The following is a 12092-nucleotide window of genomic DNA, read 5'->3' as shown; positions in this document are numbered from 1 at the left end:
GATGCATTAGCTATGGAAGTCCCAAGACTGATCTTCAGATGGTGGTAGTGTATTTCTTTGCACAAAATAATTATTTTCCGGTGCCGGCTAAGGAGGTGCTTTTTTAGGTGTTGAGGGTGGGAGGTAAATCGAGAGAATGGAGGATATGATTACAATTCTAACTCTCTCAGAGAGAATAATTTGAGAATTTAAGAGTGAAAGAAGTGTCTTGTTTTGTTCATTCATGTGATTCCTTGCATTATCTCACAAATAAGGTGACTCGAAATCCTGTACCAGTTTGGGAGTAGGCTAGCTGTCTGCGAAGGATCTTTTGCAATGTGTCTCTAATCTCCTTGTTCCTGAGGCTGTAGATAATGGGATTAACAAGGGGTGTAAATACAGAGTACACCACTGCTAGTGACTTATCGTAGTGAACACCGTAGCTCTGTGTAAGTCTGATGTACATGAAACTTACACTCCCAAAAAATGTAAAGACAACTATGAGGTGAACCGCACAAGTGGAAAATGCTTTCTGCCGGCCCTCGGCAGACTGGATTTTCAAAATCACTCTGATAATCTTAATGTAGGAAAATAGAATTAAAACGATTGTAGCTATTTTGACAGAGATATCTGTGCAAGCCAAGCTCATCAACGGATGGAGATCACAAAATATGTGTTTGATACGATTTGGGCCACAAAAGGGCAACTTTGAAATCAAAATAATCTCAGCCACAGGGTAGAGAAATCCACAGAGCCAACAACTGGCTGCTAGCTTCACGGAGAATGCAGAAGTCATGATGGCTGGGTAGAGCAAAGGATTGCAGATAGCCAGATAGCAGTCGTACGCCATCACGGTAAGGAGCAACGTTTCTGTGATGCTGAGTGACTGGAAGAAATATATCTGTAGCAGGCAACCAACCAAGGAAATGCTCTTCTTGTTGATTATGAGGTTGGCCAAAATGTTTGGGATTGTCACAGCCGTGTACCAGATTTCCAAAAAGGATGAAATACTGATGAAAAAATACATGGGTAGATGAAGACTTTGACTAAAGCGTATGACAAAGAACACAACTGTGTTTCCAGTGATGATAAACAGGTATGTGAGAAGCAAAAGCATGAAAAGTAAGCTTTGGATGTGCTCTAAGTTCGGGAATGCCACAATGATGAATTCTGTGTCCTTCCTTTCATTCCCGCTCTCCATTCTTTGTTGTTGCCTCATGGCTCTGCAAAGAGAATCATGAATTGGATATTACTGCTGTGAAATGTGTACTAAACTAGAAAAATTGTGAACTTTGCACACAAATCTATAATTTCAACCTTATTCAAAAGTATGTATAAGTGTCTAAGACCATCAGAGGGTTGACTGCACAAGATGGATGAGGCAACAGGCACAGACGTTTTGGTGCTAGTCAGAGGTTAAGAGTGGTGTAGCTGAAGTTACATTGTTATCATCACCTCCCTTTAAGTTCTCTGACAATAACTAGGCATCACTAGCATCTCTTGTGAAATGGCCAATTGATGGAAAAAGTTACAGAAATAGGGAATTCCACATGTTTGGAATCTGAATACTTACAGAAGAACATTGCCATGGAATTGCTCATTACCTTACTCTGACTGGATGGTGGTTCCTCCTTCCCCTTTATAGGTGTATTCCCATTCCAGACCTGAGTGATCGAGGAAGAATTATCAAAGAGAGATGGCAAGGGTCATATTGGAGGCGAGGGCAGGGAGCTGAATAAGTCAGGCATCTGTCCAACGCAGACCCAGTGATATGTTCATTACCTCCAAATGAGTGGTGGGCTGCTGTATATCATCAAGTGGAGGTAGGGCCAGAGGAACTACAGCAAGTCCCATTCCACTTAAGAGAAATGTCAAGCATGAGATGAGCCACTCCTCCAAGTGAAGCCACAAATGTGTCATGGCGCATGGTGACAAAGAACTAGCCAGATGGGAATTTGAGGACCATAGGTCAAAGCATCCTTTGTGCATGGGCTGTCCTTTCTCACCACAGACAGGTCTCCGGAGCAGTGCAAAGAAGAACAGACAGAGAACAGCACTTGGTGTAGGCAGAATGACCTCCAATTGTCAGTGCGAGAGAGCATGCAGCAATGGAGTGTGACTGGCATAGGGGTGCATCCTTCGTTGTTGGGAGCAGCTAGTGGCGGAAGCAGCTTTTGGTGCCGTGGGGGTCAGGGGCGACTGAAGGGGTGCCTACATTGCAAATTATTCCTGAGAAGTCATGTGTTGTGATTTTTTCAGTGAAGTTGTGTTAATATTTCCCCAGAATAAGTGTAAGCGAGAGTGTAGGGAAGAATCGAGGGGTTCTCACCTTGAGACATATTTTGCGATGAAATGTGGCGTTTTTACAGCAAAATGATTGAGAAAAATGTGTTAAAAAGCCATGACATTACAACTGGTTCTGAAGGGTAGCCTATGAAAAAGTACAATAGATGACAGTTGACCATTAGTACTCCAAGCCTTCTACAACACATTTTTATTATATCTGTATAACAGTGCTGGTGTTCCAGTGGTGCCCATCCCATCGTGTCCTACGGGAGGCCATGGGAATGTGAACTTACTGGTACTCCTCTGCCCATAATATCCCGGTAATACCAGGATATCGGACAACGGAAATGGTAAGCCGATGTTGCCGAGGCGGCTCACCGGCAACCTTGAAATGAGGCCCTATATAGTCTCTTTGACTTGCTCCTACTGCAAAGTGGAAGAACCAAAGCATCCGCATGTCCCTTTAATAGTCTCCATACATCCCTAATTTGCTTGTTAGTTATTATTTTGTTGTTCCATTAAAAACCCAGCCTCGGCAGAAGATTGGGTACAACAATTGCGCATATGAAAAGGTTCTGAATGGTTCTGAATGCAGGCAAGTACACGCTGGATTGGCACTTGGGAATATAATAAATATTTGTTCAAGTGTGACGGCTTTTTTGTTTCAAAATGAGAATTTTTAAAGCATAAGGGGTACTTCTAAAGTGCTACCTTTGAACTAGAATTCAAAAAGCAGTGCACAGACTCTTAAGGGGAGAAATTGGCAATAGATTTTTGATAACTGATGAATTAAGAGACCTAATTCCTCAATTGAGCAACCGGTGCAGAAAAGGCTCTGCCTCCCTGGTGTGCCACTTTAAAAAGTAGAATTATTATTCTCGGGGTGCAGATTGTACAGAGAATGGCAGAACAGTCAGCTTCAATTTAAGATGGAGGAATGGGGAACCAATTGATGTACTGTACCTCGATTCATGAAACTGCAAATGTACTGCAGATTTTTGGATGCACTGAATACTTGAATGCAAGTATGCTGGTTGGAGGAGCAATGGTGAGGTCTGGCTCCTAGATTACAGCACTTACCACAGACACTCGGAGTTCATGCCCTAGGCTATGAGGATTCTAGCAGAGACATGCCCTACAGCAGATGACACACCTTGCTCATTCTCATTCACGGGAGAGCTGCAGGCCCTTTGCATTCTGTAAAAAATGTACCACACATAGAGTTGATAGAAGACTGTTCCCATGCCTGCTGGTTCCTGGTGTGCTGTGGGGCCCTAATGTCAATCCGAAGGCCTGCATCGGTCGCGGCATGGACGGATCCACAGCGGTTGCCGGGCACAGCAGGTAATGTCCTGCAGCACCACTGATCTGCTGCCTCATCCAATACCTCCCTGCGGTACTAGTGCTGCCTACATCCACACACGTGAGCACAGGGTGCTCTTCCCGGCATTTGCACATGGATGGTCCGCCTCCTGACCTAGCCTCTCTCTCATTTCAGCACCCTCCTTTCCTGCTCAGCCCTTTATGTAATGTATGAGATAGATTTTTACACAAAAGCTTTGAAATAAACCAATCATTTAATACAAAAAAAGATAGGATAGATGATAGAATAGAAGTTAGATAAGATAGGGGAGATAGAAAGCACCATGGAGGGAGGGCACGAAGGGAAGGAGGGGGGAAGAGCGAAGGAGAAACTGCAGTGCACGACACCTAAATATAACACAGAGCAGAGCAAAAAACTAGACTCAAGGTCCAGTATAAGGGAAAACTAAAGATTCAGCGAACAACCAAAACAAGCAAGACACCTAGAGGCGAGGGATCTGAGTAGAGAGGTGAGATCCTTGAAATCAGGATAGAGGAAAAAGCCACATTTTCAGACAAAAGCAAATGCAAAAAACATTCAGATTTGACTTCCTTAGATAGAGTGAAAAGGTCTAACTTTCATACACAAAAGCAAATACAAAAACACACTCAGATTTGACTTTCCTAGATAAAGGGAACAAGCATAATTTTCAGACAGAAAAGCAAATGCAAAAAAACACTCAGATTTGACTTCCCAGATAGATAGAAGCCCCAATGGCTAACTACGACAATTCACCTGGTGCAAGATATGGATAAAATACAACTGTGGCATACAGGAAACTGCAAGGTTAGCTAATCGGACCAATAGGAGTGATAGAAGAGGAGGGACAGTTAAATAGAGAGCAGTAATGACTGTTCTCCCTGCCTGCACCTTTCTCACTATGTCAGTTGCTGCGAGTTGATGGCTGTGTTGCATGCTCCCTCGGTGAACAAAGGCAAACACAGTCTGGAGCTGCTACAGTGGGAACTGCCCTTTTCCTCGGGACCTTAGCTGAAGGGGCTGCATGGGCAGAGGGGCTGCTCTGCTTGGATGACTAAAGTGGGGCTGCTTGCCCAATCAGGTGTCAGGGAAGCTGTGGAAGGCGGGAGGGAAGGGGAAACAGGAAGGCAGCAGCCTCGCCATGCCAAGGTGGGGCAAGCTAAAGTTGAAAACCAGCAAGGAAATAACTTTAAGAAGAGCAGGAGCTCAGAACCCCAAGATGTAAGCAAACACCAAAGCAGATAAGAAAAAAGTATACAACGTCGAGCTCTGGCTAATTTACCCACAACTAGTTGTTCCACAACGGCTGCTCACCCAATTAGTGGTTGGGGGAGTGGTGGGAGGCAGGAGAGAACGGGGAACAGGAAGGCAGAGACCTCGCCCAGCAGCAATGCGGTGAGCAGAAGTTGAAAACTAGCAAGGAAATAACTTTAAGAAGAGTGAGAGCTCAGAGTCCCAAGATGTAAGCACTCACCAAAGCAGATCTGAAAAAGTATGCCACGCTGACCACTGGCTCATGCAACCAACTAGTAGTTGTTCCACAAGGGCTGCTCACCCAATCAGAGGTCGGGGAAGAGGTGGGAGGCAGGAGGGAAGGGGTAACAGGAAGGCAGCGACCTCGCCGGGCTGCAATGCCACAAGCAAAAGTTGAAAACTAGCAAGGAAATAACTTTAAGAAGAGCGAGAGCTCAGAGCCCTAAGATGTAAGCACTCACCAAAGCAGATCCAAAAACGTATGCCGCCCTGAGCGCTGGCTCATACAACCAACAAGTAGCTGTTCCATAAGGGCTGCTCACCCAACCAGGGGTTAGGGGAGGTGTGGGAGGCAGGAGGGCAGGGGGAACAGGATGACAGTGACCTCACCAGGCCACAATACGGCAAGCAAAAGTTGAAAACCAGCAACAGACTTTAAGAAGAGCAGGAGCTCAGAGCCCCAAGATGTAAGCACTCACCAAAGCAGATCTGAAAAAAGTATGCCACCTCAAGCACCGGCTAATTTAACCCCCAAGTAATGTCACAAGGGCTGCTCGCCCAATCAGGGGTCAGGGGAGAGGTGGCAGCGGGAGGCAAGGGGGAACCGGAAGTCAGCAACCTCACCAGGCCGCGATGCAGCAACCAAAAGGTAAAAACCAGCAAGGAAATAACTTTAAAAAGAGCAGGAGCTCAGAGCCCTAAGATGTAAGCACGCACCAAAGTAGATCTGAGAACTTAAACTCTGTGTTGATATAAATCTGTAGACATATCATTTAGAAAAAAGCAGGAAAATGTGTTTTGATCATCAAAATTGCTTCTATAAGGATATTTGTAGGAGTATTAACCATTAATAAAATTATCAATGTGAATAACTTAATAAAAATGATGCTACACATTTAAACAGCATATCTGACCATTTGTCTTGGTTGGGGGGGTCCCAGAAATTCATATTTCATTGAGGTGGCATGTTGCTATGAGAAAATATGGAATAAAAATGATTTTCACATTCAAATGTGTTAGAGCAAGCAGCCCCCACCTTCATTTTTCTTTAATATGTATAGAAATTATGATAAAAACATCAGAATTGAGGTGTGTATTTGGTGGGAGTGCCTAACTATGGAGTAAACCATTGGAAATTTTGAATAACTAAAAAGTGTACATAATCTTGACAAAGCAAAGGAATGTGAGTGAATGAAAAAGTGTGAACTCTCAGGGAATAGGGTGCTGACAAATGCATCAAAAGCTATGCAGAAGGGCTGTCACCTATTCCAAAAAGATGAGTCTTGAACCTAGATTAACTGGAGAACTGAAACCTATACAATATTACCTAGAGCAGGCTTGCTTACTAAGAGGGAGGAGAAGCTGACTGGGAATTCTTTTGTAAACTCATAAGGGCCCATTCTGAATGAGAGCCTTAAAGAATATTTCAAAGCGAGTTTGAAAACTCCCCAAATGTAATTAGATTAATTTAACCCTCTAGACTTATTGCCCTACTAAGTCACTGGGATGCCATGAAATTGGGATGGCCCTTTTCACCAGGGGCTGCTCATTCTAAATAGAACATCTCACTATTTTATTAAACAAATCCACTTTGCATTCTCACTTCATTTACAAACAAGTAAGCCATGCATTTCTAAGCTGTGTGCACAGTGTATTACCGATAGCAATTGTGTGCAACTTAAGCATAGTTCTTTGTACATAAAAAACCTATTCAATCGTACAGGAAAGCACTTTCACAGATACACTGAACCTTGGGCTGCAGTTCGAATGCGAACACACCAGAGGCAAATGAAGAAAAGCTTTATAAATGTGAGATCTGTGAAAGCCATTCATACTTAGACATAATTTGGGAATGAGAAGGAGCTCAAGGTGCCACGTTCACTCCCATAGCAAATGTTGCTAATGAATTCCATTCACACCTCACTCTTGACTTTACATAGAGAAAAAGAAACCTGCGTTATTGGTACCAGATTTGCAAAATAAAGTAGGATGCCTGCTCATTCTTGTATTTGGACATCTTAAGGGTGCAAACAACCTTCAGTGAAATGGATTTCAGTTAAACATTCAAGGTAGCACAACATCGTCAATGTTTATTAACATTTCTAACAGTTGAAGTCTTTATTACCAGCTCCCCAAAAGATATGCAGGCCACACTGTTATCTGCTTTCAGATGATTTATTGTTGAGGCTGAATTTGTTTTGGCATGAAGAACATATACCATCTACACATGTGAACAGTGCATGATTGAGATGTGGGGCACATTCATTAACCATCGCTGGTTAATGAGTGCCCCTGCATTTAATCATGGATGCAGCCAGGACTAGGGAAGGCACCACATAAGCACATGTGTTAAAAGCTAATTGAGCCACACTATGCAGTAGCTGCAACCATTTGGCTATACCAATACACCCAACGCTTCCTGTATCCATGCAGAGAGTGGGAGTGAGCAAAGCATATTCTGTAAGCAGAAAGCAAGGGATAACACACGGGAGACATAAGCAGCACACAGGACAATACCCTCTTCCTTTCACATCAAACACAGGAAAGGAAAACAGACCAGTGACCCAACCTGGGGACACTAATAGGGACAATCAACGGTTGCCTACACAAAATATATCAACGCAGCAGCATAACTCAGTACTTTGGAAGAGGGCCAGAGGGATTATGGTGCCTGGGCTGGTGAAGTGGTCTGGTCTACTCACAAAATGAAGTTACAATGCTGCATGTGTAATACGTGAGGGGGGGTGTTATCCTCTGGTGGAGTTGAAAAATCTTAACCTTTCTTTGAATAGTGAAAAGGGCAGTCCTAAAACTGAGAGGGGTATTTAAGAGGATGGACAGGGGCCTTCAGGTAGGGAGAAGGAAATGTAGTGGCTCATCCAAGGTATATCTTCGAATGGGCCTCTGTCACACTATACTCCAATCCTTACTAGTACTTGAGTCGCTTTGTGAGGGCTCAGGCTCCCCTCAAAGTTTTTGCCTGGCATCCCATTCTAATCCATGCTCAGGAGGAGCAGAGCCATATACATCAACTGTGCAGCCAGGATCCTTGTTCTTCCAGTGGTGTGGGACCAGGGCAGATCTAAAGACAGGTAGCAGAAGTGATGAGAAAGGTATTTTCTATTTATTTTATTTTATGATCCAACTCGCGCAAATGCTGCATCAAAGTGCTTTCACAAGTAGTGAAGCAAATTTTACACAGAGTGTTGGACAGTGTTGGGCTACTTGTTACACATCCATGTATCCTGTTCCAGGAATTGGACTTTGGGAAAAAGCATGCACAAATGATATATACTTCAGGTTATTGCACTTTGACATGAGTAAGGGTAGAGTACACTTTTGCAGAGCCAAGGGAGGTGGATTTGAGGTTAACAGCTGGACATATGACAGAGATCGGTGAAACCAGAGTTGGTTGGCAAAAGTGAACAAAAGTGTTCCTATTGCATATAATCTTACATGAGGCAACTGCTTCTTTACTTAAGGAGCTAGGAGGCCAGATATCTGATCTATGGGTGGTTATTCTTCCATCCAGGGTTTAGGAGGTTTCTTAAAGCTTCTGTAGCTATATTACTTTTTCAGATTAAGCCAGATGTCATTCCAATGATTGCCCCCACATTTTGCAAGTGACCTTCCACTGTCTTTCTTTCTGTTGAATGGTGGTATCATTAGATTGTCAAGGGAAGATCTAAGTGTTCTATTTGTTAATGAAGGTGTTTAGGTAGAAGGCATGGCTCCTTTTGAGCATATGGAAGGCCTTGTCTATCATTTGTTTACCAATTGGAAGCCATTTTATTGATTTCAAATCTGATGAGCTGTGGCCCAAGGGTCTGACCCCAAGTTAAGTGTGTTGGTTTTATTTTGTATTAGTTGTAGTTAGTATTTATATAGTCCAAGGCAAAGTCTATTACAATAGTCTTATCGTGAAAGTACCAGGCCCAAGTAACATCCATTTTGTGAGTTATATCCACATAAGTGGCGTGTGTCCTTAACATGTGCAATTGGAAATGAGAATGTGCAATTAAATTGATTTGGGGTTAAGGGTGAGTTTGCTAACCATGATCCCCAAGATTATTTACTTGCTTTAAGAGGTTGGGTGCTGTACCCATCAAGGGAGGCTATTTAATTTGCAAGGTGTTAAGTCTACGAACTCCAAAATAATTGATTTCAGTTTTTGATGCATTCAATCAGAGGTCATTGTCAAAGGTCTAAGCCTGGATCTTTTGAAAGATCTTTTGAAGAAAGGTCAGGGAAAGGTTTAACATAAAGGTTAAACAGCCATGGGGAGTTGATGAATCTTTGAGGTACTCTGCATGTAACCATGATGTTGATTGATTTGAAGTTGCCAATATGTACCTCAGATATGCAGTCATTTAGGTAATTGGACATTTACTCCCAAGTCGCTCCATTTATACCTATTTAATTTTTGAGTCTAAGTAATAGGGTTTTGATAATGGCTGAATTGTTTGCTTTGGATAGATCATGTAGTATTAGTGGTATAGGCATACAATTGTCAAGTGACTTCAGAAATTCTCCTTGTATGTAGAGGAGTCTGGTTTCTGCGCTAGTACTGAAATAGAACTCAGATGAATTTTCCTTGAGAATGTGAAAGGTTATCTGTGTTTATTATTTCTCAATATATTGGCTTTGAAGGGAATGATAGACATTGGGCACCACTTTTCAGGGATGCCAGGGTCTGCATTTAATTATTTCAGCAAATGAGTTATGGAGGCAGTCTTAACAGTGGAGGGAAGTCTCCCCATAGTTAGGGGGGCACTGCAGAGTTCAATCAGAATTTTGTCTAGGATGGAAATGATTTCCTTGATAAACATTGCTTGGTAGAGGTCAAATTGTTGTCCTGAAGAACCCAGCTTCTTTGTTAGTGTGTAAAATTCCTCCAGGGAAACATTGTCAAAATGTTAGGAATTCAAGACGATGAATTAAGAGTTTAATATTCTTTTGGCTCTTACAGATTTTGTCCTGGAATGCAGTTGCCACAGTGTTGGCTAATTCCTCTTAGGTTTTGAGTTTATGATTTGCACAGGTTCTGCAAATTCATTATTTATTTTGAAAACTTCTTTGGGTGTACAGTTGGCTATGGTCATGTGCTTTTGATACACATTTCTTTCCCATTTTATGGTCTTGTGTGTAACCTTTACTTTGAATCTTACATGGCAAATTGTTTTAATGTAATTTGTTTTTAGTCCACTTATGCTTAAGAATAGGTGCACTATTTTCATTGCTGCCAAGTCATCACCACATTTTTTTTAATGATTTTTCATGTAATACTGTGAAGAGTTTTTGTTACCTCCTCACTCAGGATTTCTAAGAGGGTTTCAGGATAATTTGATAGTGATGGATTATTCATTTGAAGAAGACATTTTCCTATAAGTCCTTTTTAATGTCTTACCCTTTAAGTCTTACAAGGTTGTGTTGATTATTTTTGGAGTTGGTGGTTTGTCAGAGAACTGTTTGATAGGCATCGTCCCATTTGTTAGATAGGAGTAGATGATCACACCATGAGAGTTTGATATGTTTAGTTTCTGTGAGTATAACATTGAAGGAATAGATGAAGTCTAGGGAATATCTATTTCTATGGCTGAGATGGCTTACACATGATTTGAAACCCAGATTGCCCATAGCTTCGGGGTAGTCTGGTTGGTTGGATAAGAGGTAAATATATCTGTTTTTCATGATTTTTCTGTTGTTAGGCTGAATACTGGTGATGAGTCCTGGCCATTAGTGGTTGAATTTGGTGACTGATCTAGGTGGTTGAGAGACTACCACTGATATTAACAAGGTGTTGGTAATGATGCTGCAATTGCAGAGAATTTTTCGTACTTGAGGATAGGGTATTGTTGAACGATACCTGTAATCTTTCTGGTTAGATGAGGGCAACTCATGTGCTTTTTTTATTGTTTCTATTAGTTGCTAATCATTTGTAACCAATTGGAAGGATAGAGTCTACTGTGGTAGTGTAGCTGTCAGTGAGCCATGTTTTGGTGATTGCCTAGGTTGTCATTTCACATATGAAATGATATGACATTATATGTCATTTATGAGGCCCCCTGTACACAAGTGTTTCTAGGCATGACAAGACAAGAGGGGAGAGAGAGGGAGGACAGGAAAAACGATCTTACTAGGCCTTGTGTGATTCAGATCATGCAAGTGTGACAGCATAAAAGTGCAGGGGGAAAGGAGAGGGGGAAGTGTCAGGGAGAGGGAAAGGGCAGATGAAATCCGGGCAGCATTGCTCTGAGTGAGTGCAGCCAGTGCAGCATGGCTCTGGGTAAGTGCAAGGAGGCAGGAGACTGTAGAGGTTACAGTTACAACCCCTAAGTGCACGGAGGCAGTGCATGGAAGACTGATCATGGAAGAGCCTGGTACCCTGTGAGACTCTGGTGTTAGCCAAGCAACCTGTCAGTGCAGCAGACAGTTAGGTCAGCAGGGAGAGAGAGAAAACAGTGGAGAAAAGGAAGGTCTTGAGCAGCTTCTGGAACTTCTGGTGGTCCGGCCCAACTTTGAGAGGGGCAGGGAGGCGATTCCATTGGGAGGCACCTGCAGAGGAAAGATATCTGCCCCCACTCTCTGCTTGGAGAAGCTTCTTACCCTCAGGGAGTTGGAGGTAGCCGAGCAAAGGGCTCAAGAAGAAAGGTTTTTTGGATGATGCAGAGGGTCTTGAACTTCATCCTTGCAGCCACCGGGAGCAAGTGGAGAGATTTCAGGGCTGGAGACATGCAGTCCCTGGGCTTGAGGCCAATTATACATCTCACAGTCCTGTTCTGGATTAGTTGCAGGGGGCGGATAGTAGAGGAAGGCAGATTGAGAAAGAGGCTGTTACAGTAGTCCAGCCTAGAGAAAACCATGGATGTAGAGACGGTGAGCTTCTGTGGGAAAGTAAGAAAAGGAAGAATACCTCTGAGGAGGTGCAGCTGGTGGTGGGCCTTCTTGGCAAGGTCAGTGATGTGAGGAGAGAAGGACAGAGTGGAATCGAAGATGACTCCAAGGTTGTTTG

The 12092-nt window shown here is 42.9% G+C and overlaps 1 protein-coding gene across 1 annotated transcript; it reads right to left on the bottom strand.

Moving 5' to 3' along the window:
• Nucleotides 1-238: 238 nt before the first annotated feature.
• Nucleotides 239-1180, bottom strand: LOC138555673 (olfactory receptor 6N2-like). The gene has a single exon (XM_069642616.1). It carries the CDS (start codon nucleotides 1178-1180, stop codon nucleotides 239-241), a length of 942 nt encoding a protein of 313 aa, XP_069498717.1.
• Between the last annotated feature and the right edge of the window lie 10912 nt (nucleotides 1181-12092).

Source organism: Ambystoma mexicanum, chromosome 1q (assembly GCF_040938575.1).
Source record: "Ambystoma mexicanum isolate Mex_15411 chromosome 1q, UKY_AmexF1_1, whole genome shotgun sequence".
Taxonomy (NCBI): domain Eukaryota; kingdom Metazoa; phylum Chordata; class Amphibia; order Caudata; family Ambystomatidae; genus Ambystoma; species Ambystoma mexicanum.
The sequence above is the reverse complement of the archived record's forward strand: the minus strand, read 5'-3'. Positions and strand labels throughout refer to the sequence as shown.